The sequence below is a fragment of the Carya illinoinensis genome, chromosome 1, assembly GCF_018687715.1.
Source record: "Carya illinoinensis cultivar Pawnee chromosome 1, C.illinoinensisPawnee_v1, whole genome shotgun sequence".
In the NCBI taxonomy this organism is placed as follows: Eukaryota; Viridiplantae; Streptophyta; class Magnoliopsida; order Fagales; family Juglandaceae; genus Carya; species Carya illinoinensis.
In genome coordinates, this window is record NC_056752.1 from 6297848 (window position 1) to 6317307 (window position 19460).

Consider the following 19460-nt stretch of genomic DNA (forward strand, 5'->3'; position numbering starts at 1 on the left):
GTGCTCCTAGGGTTTGGGAAAATCCCCTAACTCCTAATTTGGGCACATATTCTCGAGCCTAAAGCCACAGGGAAAAATCACCCCAACAGTCATGCTAAAGATCCAGCTACTTTCCCTTAAGCCTACACTAATGAGTCAATGACATCATTAGTATTGCCAACAATTCTTGTTGGAGTAAAATTAATAATTTCAAAGTTATCATTAGTCCATATTATTATTGTAGTTTGTTTAAATGATTAAAAATGTTACCACTAGCGAATTTTTGTATTTAAAAAATTAAAAAATCAAAAATATTAAAAAAATAAAATTTAACTAGCGATAACTTTGAGGTAGCAAAATGAGCCAAGTGGCAACACCCAGAGAAAATTGATCAAAAACTTTATAGTAAGATGCTTTTTTATTTTAGAGAAAATACTTTAGCTACTTTAATTATAACGTAGATCCAACGTATTATATAAAGTCACGTCAATTTATAAATTTATTTTAATAGAATTTTTTTTTGTGGCTGTCTCTTGATTTTATATGAAAGCAACTTTACAAGTTGCTTAGCGAAATGGAAAAGGATAGGAAGACAAAGGTCTTGTTTGGACATTTAGTATATTTGTAAATAGTAATAAAATTATTTGTAAATAGTAGTGAAATAGTTTGAATAAAGACATTTTATTGAATTTTGATAAATGACAGAGAAAATAGTTAATACAATATTATAATGTTAAAATATTATTTGAATATAAATTTTTAATATGATTTTTGTTAAGAAATTAAAAAAAATTATATTATTTTTTATATTTTTTTTAAGTTTCATATAATTATAATGATAAGGAAGTAATGATGAGATGAAAAAGTTTAAATTTAAAAATTAAAAGTTTTTTATATTTTAATGATGTTTGAAAAAATTTTAAAAAATTAGAAAATCTACGGATTCCAAGTATGGGTTAAAGCCTAAAGGAACTGAAAAAATAAAAATGTCACTTTAGATATAAGCTTGCATCCACACCACAGATAAATGAAATGAAAGCAGCAAACAACGACTGCCCCGATGCTTCTTCCCTTAGAACAGGTCAAAGCAATACTTGTCATAATTGATTAACGAGAGGGTTTTAAAACGCGTTTGTTCCAAAAAGAAATTTTCAGGAGGGTGTCATTCTCGTGTTTTAGATGAAAATTAAAAATAAAATAAAATAATGTTAAAATATTATTTTTTAATATTATTATTATTTTAAAATTTATAAAAATAAAATTATTTATTATATTTTATGTGAAAATTTAAAAAAATTATAATAATAAAATAAGATGAGATGAAACAATCTCATTATCCCAACGGGACTTAATAACTATTCTATATGATAACAGATAAAAGACAATGCTACGTTGCCTCCACCATATGTCCCAAAATGTGTTCCTAGTGCAATTGCAAATTTTTTTTCCAATTAATTTTTTAAATATTTTTTAAAAAATATATAAATTTCTTAGTAGTTACTTTCTTAACTACTAAAAAAAGAATTAAATTACACAAGGGGAGAGGGGCTTTTAGCATTGGGGCTGGCCTCTCGTGCTCCCTGGGGTTTGGGAAAATCCCCTGACTCCTGATTTGGGCCCATATTCTTAAGCCTAAAGCCCAGGAAAAAATTCCCCCAACAGTCATGCTAAAGATCCAGCTACTTTCCCTTAAGTCTGCAGTAACGACATCATTGGCATTGCCAACAATTCTTGTTGGAAGAAAATTAATAATTTCAAAGTTATCATCAGTCCATTTTATTATTGTTGTTTGTTTAAATGATGAAAAATGTTACCGCTAGCAAATTTTTGTATTTAAAAAAATTAAAAAAATAAAATTTAACCAGCGGTAAATTTGAGGTAGCTAAATGAGGGGCTAAGTTGCAACACCAAGAGAAAATTGATCAAATACTTTATAGCAAGATGTTTTTTTATTTTAGAGAAAATACTTTAACTACTTTAATTATAAAATAAATCTAACATATCATATAAAATCACGATAATTTGTAAATTTATTTTAATAGAATATTTTGCAATTGTAGCGCTACTCTTGATTTTATATGAAAGTAACTTTTCAAGTTGCTTAGCGAAATAGAAAAGGACCGGAAGGCAAAGGTCTTGTTTGAACATTTAGAATATTTGTGAATAATAATAAAATTATTTATGAATAGTAGTAAAATAGTTTGAATAAAGATGTTTTATTGAATTTCGATAAATGAGAGAGAAAATAGTTAATAAAAATGTTATAATGTTAAAATATTATTTGAATATAATTTTTTAATATGATTTTTGTTTAGAAATTTAAAAAAAAAGTTATATTATTTGCTATGTTTGTTTTAAGTTTCAGACAATTATAATGATAAGATGAAAATGTTTAAATTTAAAAATTAATTTTTTTTAATATTTTAATGATGTTTAAAAAAAAATCTAAAAAAATTAGAAAATCTCCGGATTCCAAGTATGGGTCAAAGCCAGGAACTAAAAAAATAAAAATGTCACTTTAGATATAAGCTTGCATGCACACTACAGATAAATGAAATGAAAGCAGCAAACAACGACTGCCCCGATGTTTCTTCCCTTAGAACAGGACAAAGCCATACTTGTCATAATTGATTAATGAGAGGGTTTTCGTGTTTTAGATGAAAATTAAAAATTAAATAAAATAATATTAAAATATTATTTATTATTATTATTATTTTAAAATTTATAAAAATAAAATTATTTATTATATTTTATGTGAGAATTTAAATAAATTATAATAATAAAATAAAATTAGATAAAACAATCTCATTATTTAAACTAGGCTTAATGACGGTTCTTTATGATAACAGATAAAAGGACAATGCTACATTGCCTCCCCCGTATGTCCCAAAATGTGTTCCTAGTGCAATTGCAAATTCTTTTTCCAACCATTTTTTTAAATATTTTTAAAAAAATATATAAATTCCCTAATACTCACTTTCTTAACTATTAAAAAAAAGAACTAAATTACACAAGGGGCATATTTTTGAGTGAAAAATTCTCCTTATCATCTCATACACCACACACCAATATATAATTTGTCATTTTTATCTTTTTATTTAAATACATATATATTGAAAGATAAATCTCTCTCTCTTTTAACTTCCAATCACTGATTTGGTCAGTTGTTGACAGTTGAAATCCAACTCTTCCCTATACATATCTACTAAGTACATTTTCTCCATTTAATTCATATCTTTCCATTACGTTAATTAATTCATTACTTTCCATTACATTGGCTCTACTTCAGTCTGTTTAATTAATTATTCTATATATTTGACGCATTCAAACCTTAAGTACCATACACTTCACTTTGTATAACCCACGACCAATGACATGCTAAAGACCCAGCTGCTTTCCCTTAAGTCTGCACTAATGACATCATTGGCATTGCCAACAAGTGATGTTGGGAGAAAATTAATAATTTCAAAGTTATCATCAGTCCATTTTATTATTCTTGTTCTTTTAAATGATTAAAAATGTTACCACTAGTGAATTTCTGTATTTTAAAAAAATTAAAATATAATAAATACACAAAAAAATAAATTGAATTAAGGATAACTTTGAGGTGGTTAAATAAGGGGCTAAGTAGCAATACGCGGAGAAAAATGATGAAATACTTTATAGCAAGATGCTTTTTTATTTTAGAGAAAATATTTTAACTATTTTTATTGTAAAGTATTTTATTTAACGTATCATATAAAATTACGTCAATTTGTAGATTTATTTTTATAGAATATTTATGTGATTGTAGCACTACACTTGATTTTATATGATTGTCGCTTAGCGAAATGGAAAAGAACTGGAAGACTACAGTCTCCTTTGAACACTTAGAATATTTGTAAATAATAATAAAATTATTTGTGAATAATAATGAAATAGTTTGAATAAAGATGTTTTATTGGATTTTGATAAATGAGAGAGAAAATAGTTGATAAAAATTTTATAATTTTAAAATATTATTTAAATTTAATTTTTGTTTAGAAATTTAAAAAAGTTTTATTATTATTTTTTATATTTTTTTTATAGATTTGAGATAATTATAATGATAAGGAGGTAATGATTAGATGAAAAAGTTAAAAATTAAAAATTAAAAATATTTTATATTTTACTGACGTTTAAAACAAAAATCTTAAAAAATCTGAAAATCTATGGGTCCCAAGTATTGGTTAAAGTCTAAAGGAGCTAAAAAATAAAAATGTCACTTTAGAGATAAGCTGGCATGCACACTACAAATAAATGAAATGAAAGCAGCAAACAATTGCCCCGATGTTGCCATTTCGGTGATTTCTTCCCTTAGAACATGTGAAAGCAATAAATTTCCAGGCTGATGTCATTCCTGTGTTTTCTCCACGAGAAAAAGTGAAGTCAACAATTGTCCTTTGGCAGTTCTTTAGTTGAGTTTTCTCGAAGCAAAATTTCCGTCATGGGGTGGCCTACAACAAGCAAGTGGCCATCTTTTGGGAGGCCCGATCTAGACTGATAGTTGTCCAGGGCCACCCGTTAATGGGATCTATTTGAAAATTAAAAAATGTTTAATAGATCGATAAAGTGTACTTATCAGTATTTCTTTGGCTGAGAGTTTTTTCAAAGCAAAATTTCCGTCATGGAAGTGGTGGCTTCGATTATCAGTGGAGCAGTCGTAGAAACTACTCGGCTTCTCTGTGGCTCTATCTATTCTACGATCAAGAACATTGTCAAAGGCCCACTACCGCTTCATGTTTTGGAAAAGGAGATGAAATTCCTTATGGCTCTTAGAGATGATGCAACGAAAGAAATGGCATTAGATAAGAGAGAAGGAAAAGTAATAAAAGCTCAAGCCATTTTGTGGGTTGGGGAGGTTGAAGATCTGCATCGTAAGGTGAATGATCAGATTCAAGAAGCAAAGAGTTCCCGATGTTTCTTAAGTTGTAGTACAAAGCGGTATAGAATGAGCAGGAAAGTGGCAAAACAGCTCAAAGAGGTAAAGAGGCTTCTAGAAGTGGGAAGTTCCCTTGCTAGTTCCGTGGCTCTTAGTCATCCAGAGTTCAAAGCAGTGGAGCATATTCCTGGATCTTCAATTCAAGATCAAACAACATCAATATCAGAAGATTTAGCCAAAACGATGACTCTAGTGTCTGACGATAAATACGGGATAATTGGTATATGGGGAATGGGAGGAGTCGGCAAAACTTATCTGGTGAGAAATTTGAACAATGAGCTCCAAAATAATTCAAATCTGCGTTTTAGTTGTGTACTATGGGTTACGGTGTCCAAAAATTTGGACATAAAAATGGTCCAGATGAGAATAGCTTCCAGACTGCATTTGAATCTGGAAGAAAGTTCGGGAGCCGATGGAATGGCTATTCAACTTTATCAAAGACTAAAGGAGGAAAGTTTTCTTCTCATTCTCGATGATGTTTGGGAGAAAATTGATTTGGACAAATTGGGTGTCCCACGGCCTGAAGAACATAGGGGTAGTAAGATCATATTGACATGTAGATCTTTGGATGTATGTAGGGACATGGTTACTGATGTTGAAGTTAAAATGATGGTTTTGAGGGATGAAGACGCTTGGCAGCTATTTAGTCGGTATGCAAGGGATGTGGTTACTTCAGAACATATCAGACCACTTGCAGAGGCAATTTGTAGAGAGTGTCACGGATTGCCTTTGGCCATCGTCACCATGGGAGCTGCTATGAGAGGAAAGACGAAGCCTGAGTTGTGGAACCATGCTTTGAATCAGCTGCGAAGATCAGTGCCTTATGCGGCAGGAATTGAGGAGAAGCTCTATAAGCCTTTGAAGTGGAGTTACGACTCATTAGAAGGTAGATACTTGAAAAATTGTTTCCTTTACTGCTCTTTGTTTCCTGAGGACTTCTCAATTAATATAAGTGAACTGGTATGGTGCTGGCTAGTGGAAGGTTTAATAGATGAACGGGAAAACTATGAGGATTTCTTCAGTCGAGGAATTGCTTTGATTGAAAATCTTAAGGACTCCTGTTTGTTGGAAGATGGTTCCGGGGAGGGCACTGTGAAGATGCATGACGTTGTTCGTGATGTTAGCATATGGATTGCATCAACCTGCAGCGAGGATGGAAGTGAATTCCTCGTTCGTTCAGGGAATGGTTTGAAAGAGATTTCAGCTACTGAGCTATCAAATTCTCTTAGAAGAGTTTCTTTCATGAATAACGATTTAGAAAGACTACCTGATGACTCTGTGATACAATGTTCAGAGGCATCAACTTTGCTACTACAAGGTAATCGTCGCCTTGACCGAGTTCCTGCGAGATTTTTGGAAGGATTTGGAGCACTGAGACTCTTGAATATCAGTGGGACCCGCATCAAATCATTTCCTGATTCTCTTCTTCAACTGGATAACATTCGTGCTCTTCTTTTGAGTAATTGCCAGGATCTCGAAGAATTGCCCCCACTGGAAAGGCTCAGTAGACTTCAAGTGCTTGATCTCTCTTTGACTGGTATTAGAGAATTGCCAAGAGGGTTAGAGCAACTCAGCAACTTAAGGCATCTAAACTTAGGCAAGACTCGCCGACTGAAAGTGGTTCAAGCTGGAGTGATATCCAAGTTGTCCAGTTTAGAAGTTCTGGACCTGTCAAACAGTTGCTACATTTGGAAAGTGAAGGGAGCGGTACAAGAGAAGCAAGCATGTTTTGAAGAGCTCCAATGCCTAGAGCGGTTACAAGTTTTGTCCATCAGATTGATCCTGTGTTACAGTCCCCAAGATACAATTATTTCTTGGATAAATAGATTAAAAGCATTCGAAGTTGACATCGAATGGGGCTATTCCCATCTAGGTACTTTCAAGATATCTTACTTTTAAATATCATTCAAATAAAATTATTTTTAAATTTTTTATTTTAATTTGTTTAATTATTATCTTTTTATAAATTTTTAAATAAAATACAAAAAATTATAAAAGTTTTCAAATTTTAAAATAAAAATACTATTAAAAATTTATATTTGAATAATTTTTTAAAATTTTATAATATTTTTATTCAATATTTTCTTACCTCTCTCGAAATTTAATAAAATATATTGATTCAAAACATTTTATTATTATTTACTAACTACTTTTCACACCAGTTTTTCAGGAGTACAGGCGTTCAAAGTATATCAATTGTTCTAGCCTATACTCTCAATATTTACAAGTGCCATCTCTATCTCCACTCTCGGGTGCCCAAAGATGTGTGATTATGGAGGGGACCTATCTCTCAGGAGGACAGGTCGGGTGCTGGTTGAGTAAAGCAAGTTATCTATGCTTAAGTAGTTGTCGAGGACTGAATAAGATGCTACAAGACTTGATCATTAACAGTGTTGGCAGCTTTTCATATTTAAAAAAACTCGTGTTTTGTGACTCTGACTGCAGTTTTCGAACTGGAGGACGTGCAGCAGAGTATGACCTACTACCCAATTTGGAGGAACTTTGTCTAATACTAATGACATGCATTGAAAGCATTTCAGAACTAGCCAACCATCTCGGGCTGAGATTTCAAAGACTGAAAACAATAGATGTGATTTCCTGTGGGGAGATGAAATATCTTCTCTCCCTTGGGAACTCCATTCGCACAATGCCAAACCTAGAAGTAATCTGGGTACACAATTGTTCCAATTTAGAAGAGCTCTTCAATTATCTTCCATTGCAGAATATGACTAATCCAGATCCGATTACTCCAAACCTAAGGAAATTAGAATTGAATGACCTTCCCAACTTAAGGAGTCTTTGTAGTGACGAAAAGACTTGGCCGGGTATAGACCAGGTTGAGGTGATTAACTGCAATCTTTTTGAGACATTGAGCAAAAATAAGATGGGATTAAATGAGTTGGGGGAACGCATTGGAGCGGCATGCAAGCAGAACTAAATAATATTTTACGCAATTTTGTTGGAGTTATCGATGTGCAATATATATAAGATAAATTTTATGTATTTTGCTAGTGGCCAGCATTTGATGTAATGATTAGCTTTTTTATGTACATTAACTTTTGTTTTTAGAGTTAGGAGAAATGAAAATGCACCTCAACATATAGACGACGTTATAGATCTTAAATAAATAATAATATAGTATTTGCAACTAAATTAATATACATTGATTCATTAACTATGGAATAAATAGCATCTTTAAGAGAACTTGATGTCTAAATTTGGTTGAGCACCTTTTTTCTTCTGTTTTTTGAGAAAAATATCTACTTATATTAGCTGCATGCATGCTATAAAATAACGACTAATAAGTAAAAAACTTTCTCCTGGGCCAAACCGTATCAGTACCTTTCCCTTAGAAGTTAGAATACAACTCTTTTATAAACTTTTTACAATTATTATTATTTTTTTAATTTAGTGTTATCTTTACGACTATGCTTTATAAAAAAACAAAAATATATATATATATATATATATATATATCCTCGTTCCTTTTTATTTATTGATTTATTTATTGATAGTGAAACATTGTTTCATTCATTCATAAAATGAACAATTACAACTTCTGACCTGAAAAGTACAAACCAAATTCTAACATTTTCTCACTCGCCAATACACAAATTTCTTTATGGTTAACAGGTTCTTATTCAAAGCCTCCAGACTAACAGTCTAATAAACAAAAACTTTGTCTTTGACTACCGTTTAAGAAAACTCACACAACTCTCCATCTCATGGAGTGGAGTACAAACTTTATAGACCCTAAGTCCTAAAGACAATATTTCCTAATACTACTTATAACAAACTAAATAAATGAAAATACATGAAAATCACTCAAAAAACACACAAATTACACAATACATAGAAAAAAAACTAAAAACACATAGACTGAATAAAACACCTTGGGCCTCGCCCAAACAAAAAAAATCGAGCCTCTTTGCAAGTGGTAAGGCCCTAGTTTCATCTCTATCATTTTCGCCGCCCCCTTCCTTTCTTTTTTCTTTTTTCTTTTTTCTTTCTTTTCCTGCCACTCCTACGCCTGAGCTTCGTTACATTTATTTGCGTACCGTCGCCCGCCATGAGCGAACCGCATCCACCACCATAGGTTGAGCACGCAAGCCCAACACCCCTGCACGCCGAGAACCTCCAACTCCAAAAGCTGCCACCATCAACAGCAAGAGGAGTTTCCTACCGTAAAACATCAACCCCGACTGCACCCCAGCAACCTCTGTTTTTCTTAGTGGAACCAGAGCACTAGAAGGCATCTCTCTATGTTGCACTGCAACACCACTCACGCCGAGCACCACCATAGATGGACCACGCCACTCACTTTGAGGATCTCTAGCTCCATCAACGCTGCCACCCAGCCACCATTTCGGCTTCATAGTAGCAGAGTTGTTGCTCTCAGCCACAGCATAGTTGGTTCGTGGCGGGATGTGTTGGGAGCTGTTCTGACACAGAGACGATTCTAAATAAAGGAGGGACGAAATTTAACGTGATTCGGCAATTGCCTACGTCCACAGCTGCTGTAATTTCACTTATGAAAATAAATTTTACAGAAAAATTTTCTCTCTGTTCACCCACTCTCTTCCTCTCTTCTTTCTCTCTTCTGCGCTCCTTTGCTGCACTCTCCACATACTTAAGCTCTCCTATTTATAGGAGAGCAGATCAGTACTATGGAGTAATTTGCTGCATGATTTTAGGGAGGTGGGGAGGTGCCTAACAAAAGCACCGAACGGTGCCTTCGGTGCCTAATATGTCAAAATAGTAAACGGTGAGCCATGCACCGTTTACTTCTTTGTCTCCATCTGCAACAATCTCCCACTTGGAGACAAATGAGTCTACATATCTTCATAGCAATTATCACAGCAACTTCAAATCATGCCTTTAAGTACGGAGGCCAACTGAAGCTATACACAGCTTCAGTTTGTCAGCAGTAACTACTTTTGTAAACATCTCTGTTGGGTTTTCTGCTCCTCGAATCTTCTCAAGTATCAGCTGTCCACTATCGAGAAGAGATCGGATAAAATGGTATCGCAACTGTATGTGTTTTGTTCTGGAATGAAAGGCTGGATTCTTTGCAAGAAAAATAGCACTCTGACTATCACTGTGCAAAATGCCTTTTTCATTCTTCTTTCCCAATTCCTCCAAGAATGACTGCAACCAAACCATTTCCTTCCCTGCTTCAGTTATAGCAACGTATTCAGCTTCTGTAGTTGAGAGAGCAACTATCTTCTATAACTTAGAAGCCCACGATACACCTGTACCACCCAGCGTATACACAAATCCAGTAGTACTTTTTCTGCTGTCAACGTCACCTGCTAAATCAACATCTACATATCCCTGTAGTTTTAAACCTGCTTTTGTAAAGCATAGTGACGTATCTGAAGAGCCTTGTAGATATCTCAAAATCCACTTAACTGCTTCCCAATGCTGCTTTCCTGGATTACTCATGTACCTGCTCACAGCTCCCACTGCTTGTGCAATATCTGGCCTTGTACAGACCATGGCGTACATAAGACTACTAATAGCAGATGCATAGGGTATTCTGTTCATGCATTCTTGCTCTTCCTCCGTCTTTGGCGACTGATCCTTAGTTAGTCGAAAGTGACTAGCTAAGGGTGTGCTCACTGGTTTCGCCTTGTCCATGTTAAACCTTTTGAGCACCTTCTTCACATACTCCTCCTGCGAGAGCTTGAGAGTATCATTAGACCTGTCTCTAATAATTCTCATACCAAGGATTTGTTTTGCAGCACCCAAATCCTTCATCTCAAATCGCTTTGACAACTGCTTCTTCAGTTTATTGATCTCATCGATGCTTGACCCTGCAACGAGCATATCATCCACATATAACAGTAGGATAATATAAGAGTTGTCAAAGTTCTTCATATAGCAACAATGGTCGGCCTGCAGTCTTGTAAATCCATTACTGCACATGAAGTTGTCAAACTTCCGGTACCATTGTCGTGGAGCTTGTTTTAGGCCATACAAGCTCTTCTTCAATTTGCAAACTAGATTCTCTTTTCCCTTCATTGAGAATCCTTGTGGCTGGTGCATATAGATGTCTTCCTCCAAATCACCATGAAGGAATGCAGTCTTCACATCTAACTGCTCAAGATGTAGATTCTCTGCAGCCACAATTGCCAACACTAGCCTGATCGTTGTCAATTTTACAACTGGAGAGAAAATGTCTGTGTAGTCGACACCTTCTTTTTGTTAAAACCCCTTCACGACCATTCTGGCTTTGTAGCGCTTGCTACCATTGTGTTCTTCTTTAATTCTGTACACCCATTTATTGTGCAAAGCCTTCTTGCCTTTTGGAAGCTTAGTTAGCTCCCATGTCTGATTTGACATTAGTGACTCCATCTCATATTGCATGGCTTTCTCCCACTTGATTGAATCTTCAATTCGTAGAGCTTCGTCATAACTTTCCGGTTCACCACTATCTGTTAGCAAGATGTAGTATAGAGATGGTGAGAACCGCTGTGGTGGCCTAATTGTTCTTGAAGATCTTCGAGTAGCAGTGAGTGGTGTACGTTTTTCGATCTGTGTATCATCATTTTCTTGATCCTCGTTCTGATCAGTGTTGACTCAAGTAACATCAAAGTCAACAACCTCAGGTTTCTTTGGCTGTTCCTCAGATTCAGCTTGTGACTTAGCTTTGTACAGAATCTGCTCATTAAATATCACATTTCTACTTCTAATGATTTTGCGATTTTTATCATCCCAAAATCGATAGCCAAATTCTTCATCACCATAACCGATGAAAAAACATTTTCTAGATTTGGCTTCTAACTTGTTACGATCAGTAGAATCTATGTGAACATATGATAAATAGCCAAAAACTTTCAAATGGGAAAGATTTACCTTCTTTCCGCTCCAGACTTCCTCTGGTAGATCGAATTTTAAGGGAACTGAAGGTCCCCGATTAATCAAATAGGTTGCAGTGTTAATTGCATCAGCCCAAAAACATTCAGGCAATCCTGAATTCAGCCTCATGCTTCTGGCACGTTCGTTGAGAGTTCTGTTCATGCGTTCAGCTACGCCATTCTGCTGCGGTGTTCTGGGAATAGTCTTCTGAAATCTAATCCCATTTGCAGCACAGAATTCTTTGAACCCTCCGTCGATGTACTCTCCTCCATTGTCTGACCTCAGACATTTTAACTTCAAGCCTGTTTCATTTTCAACCATGGCTTTCCACTTCTTGAAAGTATCAAATGTGTCAGATTTATTTTTCAAAAAATAAACCCATACTTTCCTACTTGAGTCATCAATAAAAGAAACATAGTACCGCGATCCTCCAAGAGAAGCGACTGGGGATGGCCCCCACAAATCTGTGTGCACCAACTCCAACTTTGTAGATTTTGGAGTTCTACCATTTTTCAGGAAACTAACTTTTTTCTGTTTCCCAAAAATGCAACCTTCACACATGTTGAAATCAGTTGATTCCAACTTTGGTAACTTCCCCTTGGATAATAGTACTTTCATTCCTTTCTCACTCATATGACCAAGCCTTTGATGCCATAGGTTGGCATTTGCATCAGCAATTGCAATAGTATCTCTAATACTTGAAGTCATGTATAAAGTACCTGTTTTTGTGCCTCGAGCTACTACCATAGCTCCTTTTGTTATCTTCCACGTGCCACCGGTAAATAGTACCGAATGCCCATCAGCATCAAGTTGTCCTACAGAAATCAAGTTCCTCATGAGCTTAGGAACATGTCGCACCTTCTGTAGCAACCATGCACTTCCATTGGGCAGATTGATTGGTACATCTCCCATGCCTTCGATTTCCAACGCTTCACCATCTGCTAAGTATACCTTCCCGAAATCACCAGTGACATAATTCTGCATGATTTCTCGGTGTGCTGTAGTGTGGAACGAGGCTCCTGAATCTAACACCCAAGATTCAATTTGGTTGTCGACTGAAAGGAGTAAGGCATCTCGGAGCTTTTCTGTTGTGGCATTAACAGAGTCATGCTCATTCTTCTTCTTTGCTTCCTTGCAATTATTTTTGTAGTGGCCAATCTTACCACAATTCCAGCACTGTACTTGTTTTCCGGATCTTGATTTACTTCTGCCTCTTCGGGACTTCGATCTGCCCCGATTTGAACTTCTACTAGCTCCTTTACCTCTCGTCTCGAGGTTTAAGGCAGAACTGGAAGTTGATGCTTCTCCTGTATCTCTTCTGCGAACTTCCTCGCTAAGAATATGGTCCCGGATTTCTTGATACTTCATCTTTGTTTTGCCATAAGAATTGCTAATAGCTGTTCTCATGGCCTCCCAGCTTTTTGGCAATTGAGCCAGAGCAATCAGTGCACGTACTTCATCATCAAATTCAATCCCCACTGAAGCTAATTGATTGATGATGGTGTTGAACTCATTCAGATGCTGAATAACTGGAGTTCCTTCTGCCATTCTCAAGTAGAATAGCTTATACATCAAATGCACTTTGTTATTGGCTGATGGCTGCTCGTACATGTCCGATAGAGCTTTCATCAAATCCGCCGTGGTCTTTTCCTTTCCCACATTGTGTGCAACTGATCTTGACAGTGTTAGTCGAATGACTCCCAACACTTGTCTATCAAGGAGACTCCAATCTTCATTGCTCATGTCATCTGGCTTTCTTCCTAGGAGTGGAAGATGTAGTTTCTTCCCATAGAGATAATCCTCTATCTGCATTCTCCAGTAGCCAAAGTCTGTACCGTCAAATTTCTCGATACCAGCACCTTTAGCTTCTTCTCTAGCCATAACTTTACAAATGAGTTCAAATTTAAACAAACAAAGATCACCGCTGCTTCCGAAACACTCGAATTAGCTGGAAACGAGTCCGAAATGATCCAAATAGTTTGTCAGCACTATTTGATCGTCGCGATAGAACTCCAATTGGCGTGATCTAGTCCAAAATGATCTGCAACACGTGGATGGTTCAGATCCAATGTACTGATGCCGAATCTCAAATTTTCGACCGTACAGATGAGTCCGGAATGATCCAAATAGTTGGAAACCACTATTTGATCGTCGAAATCGGACTCCGAATGGCTTAGATCTAGCCAAAAACAGATCTGAAAAAAACGGACGGTTCTGATCTGTCTGGCGCGCGAGATACACGCACTGTACAGTGCGCGTGGGCAAGCGCGTGGCGCGTGAGATACACGCGCCTACAGTACTGTGCGCGTGGGGGAGCGTGGGCGCGTGTGTTACACGCGCCGAACCTCTCTAGGGCGCGTGTCACTCACGCGCCTTCAACCTCTGGCGTGCGTGGGGGCGCGTGAGCGCGTGTGGTGCACGCGTCTTCAACCTCTGGAGCGCGTGGGGCGCGTGGGTTGCAGCAGATGCACGCGCCTATCTTCTAGGGGCGCGTGTAGCCTCGTCCGACCTCCGTTTTCGATTCCGTTTGCGGCAACGGATTCGTCTCGACGCGAGGAACACCGTGGAGTTGTCAAAAATTGATTTTGAACAACTTGAATTTTTAGACAGCTCGAACCGGTGCTCTGATACCAGTTGTTGGGAGCTGTTCTGACACAGAGACGATTCTAAATAAAGGAGGGACGAAATTTAACGTGGTTCGGCAATTGCCTACGTCCACAGCTGCTGTAATTTCACTTATGAAAATAAATTTTACAGAAAAATTTTCTCTCTGTTCACCCACTCTCTTCCTCTCTTCTTTCTCTCTTCTGCGCTCCTTTGCTACACTCTCCACATACTTAAGCTCTCCTATTTATAGGAGAGCAGATCAGTACTATGCAGCAATTTGCTGCATGATTTTAGGGAGGTGGGGAGGTGCCTAACAAAAGCACCGAACGGTGCCTTCGGTGCCTAATATGTCAAAATAGTAAACGGTGAGCCATGCACCGTTTACTTCTTTGTCTCCATCTGCAACAAGATGGTCTTTAAAATGAAGCCTTTGGGGAAGTGGACTTGAGCCACGGTGCAACAGCCATGCAAACAGATACCTGTCGCCCTTAAGCCTCCATAACTGCAACCACCAAATGCCTTATTCTCAAGCACCTAAACAAAGCAAAAACAAAATAAACACTGGAGAAAAATCTGTAAAAAAACAAGGAAATAACGGGAAATGTGGGAGGGAGGGAGGAGCTGGGTAGCTTGAAAAATGCTACTCGCAACGGGGGTGGGGAACCCCCGCGGCAACGCCTCCTACGTGGCAAAATAGAAACGACGTTGTTTCTATTTTGCCAGCCAACGCTGTGTTTCAGCTCGAAATCCGTACTCATTTTAGTCTTCATCTTCTCCATCTCCACGATTCCGTATCTCGTCTTCTCCATCCCAAGCCGTATCTCGTCTTCTCCATCCCCACGAAGTGAAGTTCATTTTGATCTTCATCTTCTCCATCCTCACAAAGCCCCATCCCTATGAAGTCTTATGTTCTCCCACGAAGCCTCATTTCATTTCCCATTTTCCTTCTCCCCTGCTCATTCTCCCTTTATCCTTCACCTTCTCCTTCTCACCCTTCCTCTCTTTGCAAGATCTGTTCCTTCCCCCTTCTCCGAAATCCTAACCCTAACCCTAACCCCTTTATCCCAATCCCTAACCTAGCCCGTGGCTGTCTTCTTGGGTGTCGTCGTGGGTGCCCAGAGGTCATTCATGGGTGTCTTCGTGGTATGTTCATCTCACAATTATTTCCCCATTTTTTATTTCTTTATATTTTGTGTCTTGCAACAATGTTTTACAACCATTAGTTCTACAATTTATTTTTTTTAAGAAAAAAAATTCCTTCATACAGATGATTGAAAGTCTCAATACCGGATATTATTTTGATTGTGGCCAAAATAGTCCTTGTAGGTGGGTCAATACCAGCTTCTTGTGAGTAAGGTAGGGTCACAGAAGGATTTGTCTTTTGCTTGATTGATACGATTTTGAGATTATGTTGAGTTGATAGGGCTTTGAATGGAGGCATGCATCTTGACTTGCTTTTGGGTTCCCTAACTTCTTATATGTATAATGAGCAGTAATCATGCAACTTTACATAGGAAAGACACAAGCTCCATTAAAAAGTTAATGAAGGACTAATTCTTTTGTTTACATGCATCAACTTCGTGAATTATTGCTTGAGATTATGTTGAGTTGATAGGGCTACATGCTGCTATGGATTGAATATTTCTATTTAATTGCTCTGTGCAGGTTTGGGATCTGAGTTGTGAGCAGCTGCTTATAATAATATGTCCTCATAAATCATAACACAAATTTCTTTATGGTAAGATATTTGGGGGCAGGTATGCAAGTTTTGATCCCTTGGTGACTTTCAGTACACTTTTTGCATAGTTGGATTGTCCTGTTTAGATGATTGGATACTTGGATCAATGATTAGTTGGATTAGTTTGATTAGTTGGATTGCCATATATGCTCTCATTGATTGGATGCTTACACTAAGTGTAAGTATCAATTTGAGTAGTGTTTGTGTCACTTTGATTCTCACAGTGGGTTTATGAAGAGAAGCTTGTCGCACTTGAAGCCTGGACTTACTTGAAACCTGGAGTTTCCAACATTTTCTTTTGTGTTTGTGGTTCATTATCAATAAGGAGTTTCTCAAGGAGAGGCTCTTTTTCCAATCTACTTCCTGCCATGTTGTTTACCAGTGCTTCTAACATGGAACCCATGATAATGGCTCGACTAATGCATGTTGAAGGTAGCTGCAGAAGGTAGGAGTTGCAAATAACAAAAGCAATAGTCAAAATATCTAATAAATGTGAAGCTTCGGTGACAACACACCAATATAAAAGCACCTGCAAAAGAGGCTCATCCTCCTAGAGTAAAAACAGAATATCTACTTACCCAAGATATTAATTTCCCTTCCCAACTTTTTAAATTTCCCTTTTTTCCCACTTCTCCCTCCCTCTTTTTTTAAATTTCCGCTAAAACCAAAATTTAAGGTAAGCTTGTCATTTGCCATGTATATGTGATTTACTCTTTTTCGGTAGAAATCCACTTCATAAAGATTATCACAAAGAGGCAAATTTATAATATGAATCACAGCACATAACTGCAAGGAGAGAGGCAGAGACAGGAGATTTCAAGTTACCTGTGCATTCTGTGCAACCTTAAAACCAAAACTACTCTCTGAAACGCCAGTCGCAAGCTTATATAGGTAAGTCACATCTTCATGATCAGATTTTGAGTTTCTATATCCATGTCTTTATGTGAAGTCAAATATGAATTGATAGGGCTACATGCTGCTATGGATTGAATATTTCTATTTAATTGCTCTGTGCAGGCTTGAGATCTAAGTTGTGAGCAGCTGCTTATAATAATATTCTTGAGCAGCAAGCTGAAATAAGACTTTCACGCACACTACTCCTCACTACTCCGTATCTATTGGGCTTTTACCATTGTTGTTTCATGTTATTTGGTAGTATGTAAGTGATTTAGGACTAGTATTGATAGTATGTACTTCAAGTTAGATTGTGTATGTACTTCAAGTTAGTCAGATTGTGTATTTCCCCTGTTGTTCTGTGTATGTTATCTTAATCTTCATGTTTCCTAGAAACAAAAACATGACCCCCAATTCGATTTGAAGGCCAAAAAAAGCATCAGTAGTTTCGATTCGATGGCTGAAATTGATACATGAGTGAGTGGAGAGAATCTTTTAGAATTAAAATTGCATGACTTGAAGCAAGCAAAAATTTTACTTGTTAAAAAAAAAGCAAGCAAAATACAAGGTTAGGCTTTGCCGACCAAGGTAAGGTATCTGTGAAGAAATTTCAAAACAAAGAGGAAATTGCAGTTGATGCGCCTCTCACTGCTTTACATGTACTGGAAACAAACAAATGTCTACTTTTTCAAATAGTGGATGGAAAATTGAAGATGAGTATGTTACTTTGCAAATGAAAAACCATCTTATCAGACAAATAATTATGCAAAGATTGGTTTTGTAAATCTTCAGGAAATGCCCCAATTTTCCCTAATTCTGATATCACGCCAAGTGAGATGGAATGAAACCGAGAAACTCGTTCTCTAACTGCAACTGCAGTTCTATTCCCAAAAGATAGCTGCTTAAACCTGCAAGCAAATATTAATGCTCCGACAACTTAACTTTAAAAACCAAACTTTTCCGTGTACTCTCACAGTCTGCATTACTTTTTCCTCCATTACAACAAGTTGAGGGAGTTGAAGTTCAACCTGAATCTTTCTGCATATTATGGTTCATCCTATAAAAGTTTAACCTGAATCTTTTGGAGATTATAATACCAACATCATATTTCAACATATAAAAAAGTCTCATACCATCCAAAAATAACTACAAATAAAAAGCTATCCATCCAAAAAATAATTACAATAAAAAGCTATCCATCCAAAAAATACTTGCTTATTGACCAATATAATATAGCCATTGGTTGCAATAGCCTTTTAGATGTTCCAATACACAATACACAAAAATGTATATTTCCAATCGCTTGTTAGATGTGTCCATGAATTACATTCAAAGAATCCAAAAATAATTCTCGGAATATTTGCAACTAAACCATTTCATTACACCGATTGTGATCCATCCAGATCAACTTGCACCGGTTCTGATCCATCCAACCCAAATTGCATTTGTAACAAATAATATTTAAATATTAATGACGATATGGGTATTACTAGAGAATATTTTAAATTTTAGTGAACTTACACTTTCTTGACTCACAATCACGATATTGATATAAAAGTACTGATTTTTTAGGTTTGCAGCTCAACCCATGAATCTATTATTGCTCTCTTTTTAATTGATTATCAACTATTCCTATTTCTGCTACCCTTTGTAGAGTCAGTGAAATTATGGATTGAGCGAAAGGCCCTTAAGGAATTCAAGAATCAGAATGCAAAAACATCCAAAATACAAATGATAAAGAGAAATAGAATGCAATGCAGTTGGACCCTAAGGAATTTAAGAATCATGCAGAGGAATCTTTTATATGGAATATAAAAATTCAAATCATGCAGAGGAATCAAAAATCAAAAGTAGATGGACGAAATCTACATGAAGACGACGACGCGATCAGCTTCTGTCTTCCAGACCCAAAATCGCAGTTTCTCATCCCAGACCCACGCGATACAATATGTTGTCGCATGAAATAAACTATTCCGGTAAAAATATTTGTGGCCACAATATGTTGCCTCAAATAGAATATAAAATTTCAAAAAAAAAAGTAAAATTTATAAACTATAGAATCGATGAAATGAGAACAAGTCCAAAAATAGAAAAATAATGGCATAATATAAGCCTAAAAACATAAATATGAACGTAATGGAAATCTAAATTATGATATCCCATATTTACGTGTATTTTTATTGAATGATTATTTAAATTATTATAATTAATGGTTCTCTTATTTTAAATTAAATGTATTTTTTTTCGTTGTATTATTTTATAATTTTTAAATTGTGAGATTTAAATAATATACTTTATTGATATTAATAATTATTTTGTTTTTAAATTACTCTCTAACTTGAATTATTTTATTGTTGGGCTTTTAACTATTTTATAACTATTTTATCTTATTAATATTGAGTTGTAGTTGTTTTTAATTAT

The 19460-nt window shown here is 36.0% G+C and overlaps 1 protein-coding gene and 1 long non-coding RNA gene across 5 annotated transcripts; both read left to right on the top strand.

The window, feature by feature from the left end:
• The first annotated feature begins 4215 nt into the window (after positions 1–4215).
• Positions 4216–7950, top strand: LOC122307968 (disease resistance protein At4g27190-like). 3 transcript variants are annotated; one of them, XM_043121112.1, is made up of 3 exons: positions 4216–5825; positions 5916–6812; positions 7102–7950. In XM_043121112.1, exons 1-3 carry the CDS (start codon positions 4625–4627, stop codon positions 7875–7877), a joined length of 2874 nt encoding a protein of 957 aa, XP_042977046.1. In that variant the 5' UTR covers positions 4216–4624; the 3' UTR covers positions 7878–7950. The 3 variants fall into 3 exon arrangements, with proteins under 3 accessions (XP_042977046.1, XP_042977039.1, XP_042977055.1); XM_043121105.1 differs by having other exon boundaries at positions 4219–6812; XM_043121121.1 differs by having other exon boundaries at positions 4425–6812; positions 7110–7327.
• A 6981-nt stretch (positions 7951–14931) lies between these two features.
• Positions 14932–17405, top strand: LOC122307984. 2 transcript variants are annotated; one of them, XR_006241882.1, is made up of 4 exons: positions 14932–15550; positions 15675–15763; positions 16073–17036; positions 17163–17405. It is a non-coding gene; the product is annotated as an uncharacterized LOC122307984 (long non-coding RNA). The 2 variants fall into 2 exon arrangements; XR_006241875.1 differs by lacking the exon at positions 15675–15763.
• Positions 17406–19460: the final 2055 nt, after the last annotated feature.

Coding starts and splice junctions, on each gene's coding strand:
- LOC122307968 (XM_043121105.1), top strand. CDS start 4,625: ATGGAAGTGGTGGCTTCGATTATCAGTGGAGCAGTCGTAGAAACTACT. Junction 6,813..7,101: donor ATGGGGCTATTCCCATCTAG/GTACTTTCAAGA, acceptor TTTTCACACCAG/TTTTTCAGGAGTACAGGCGT.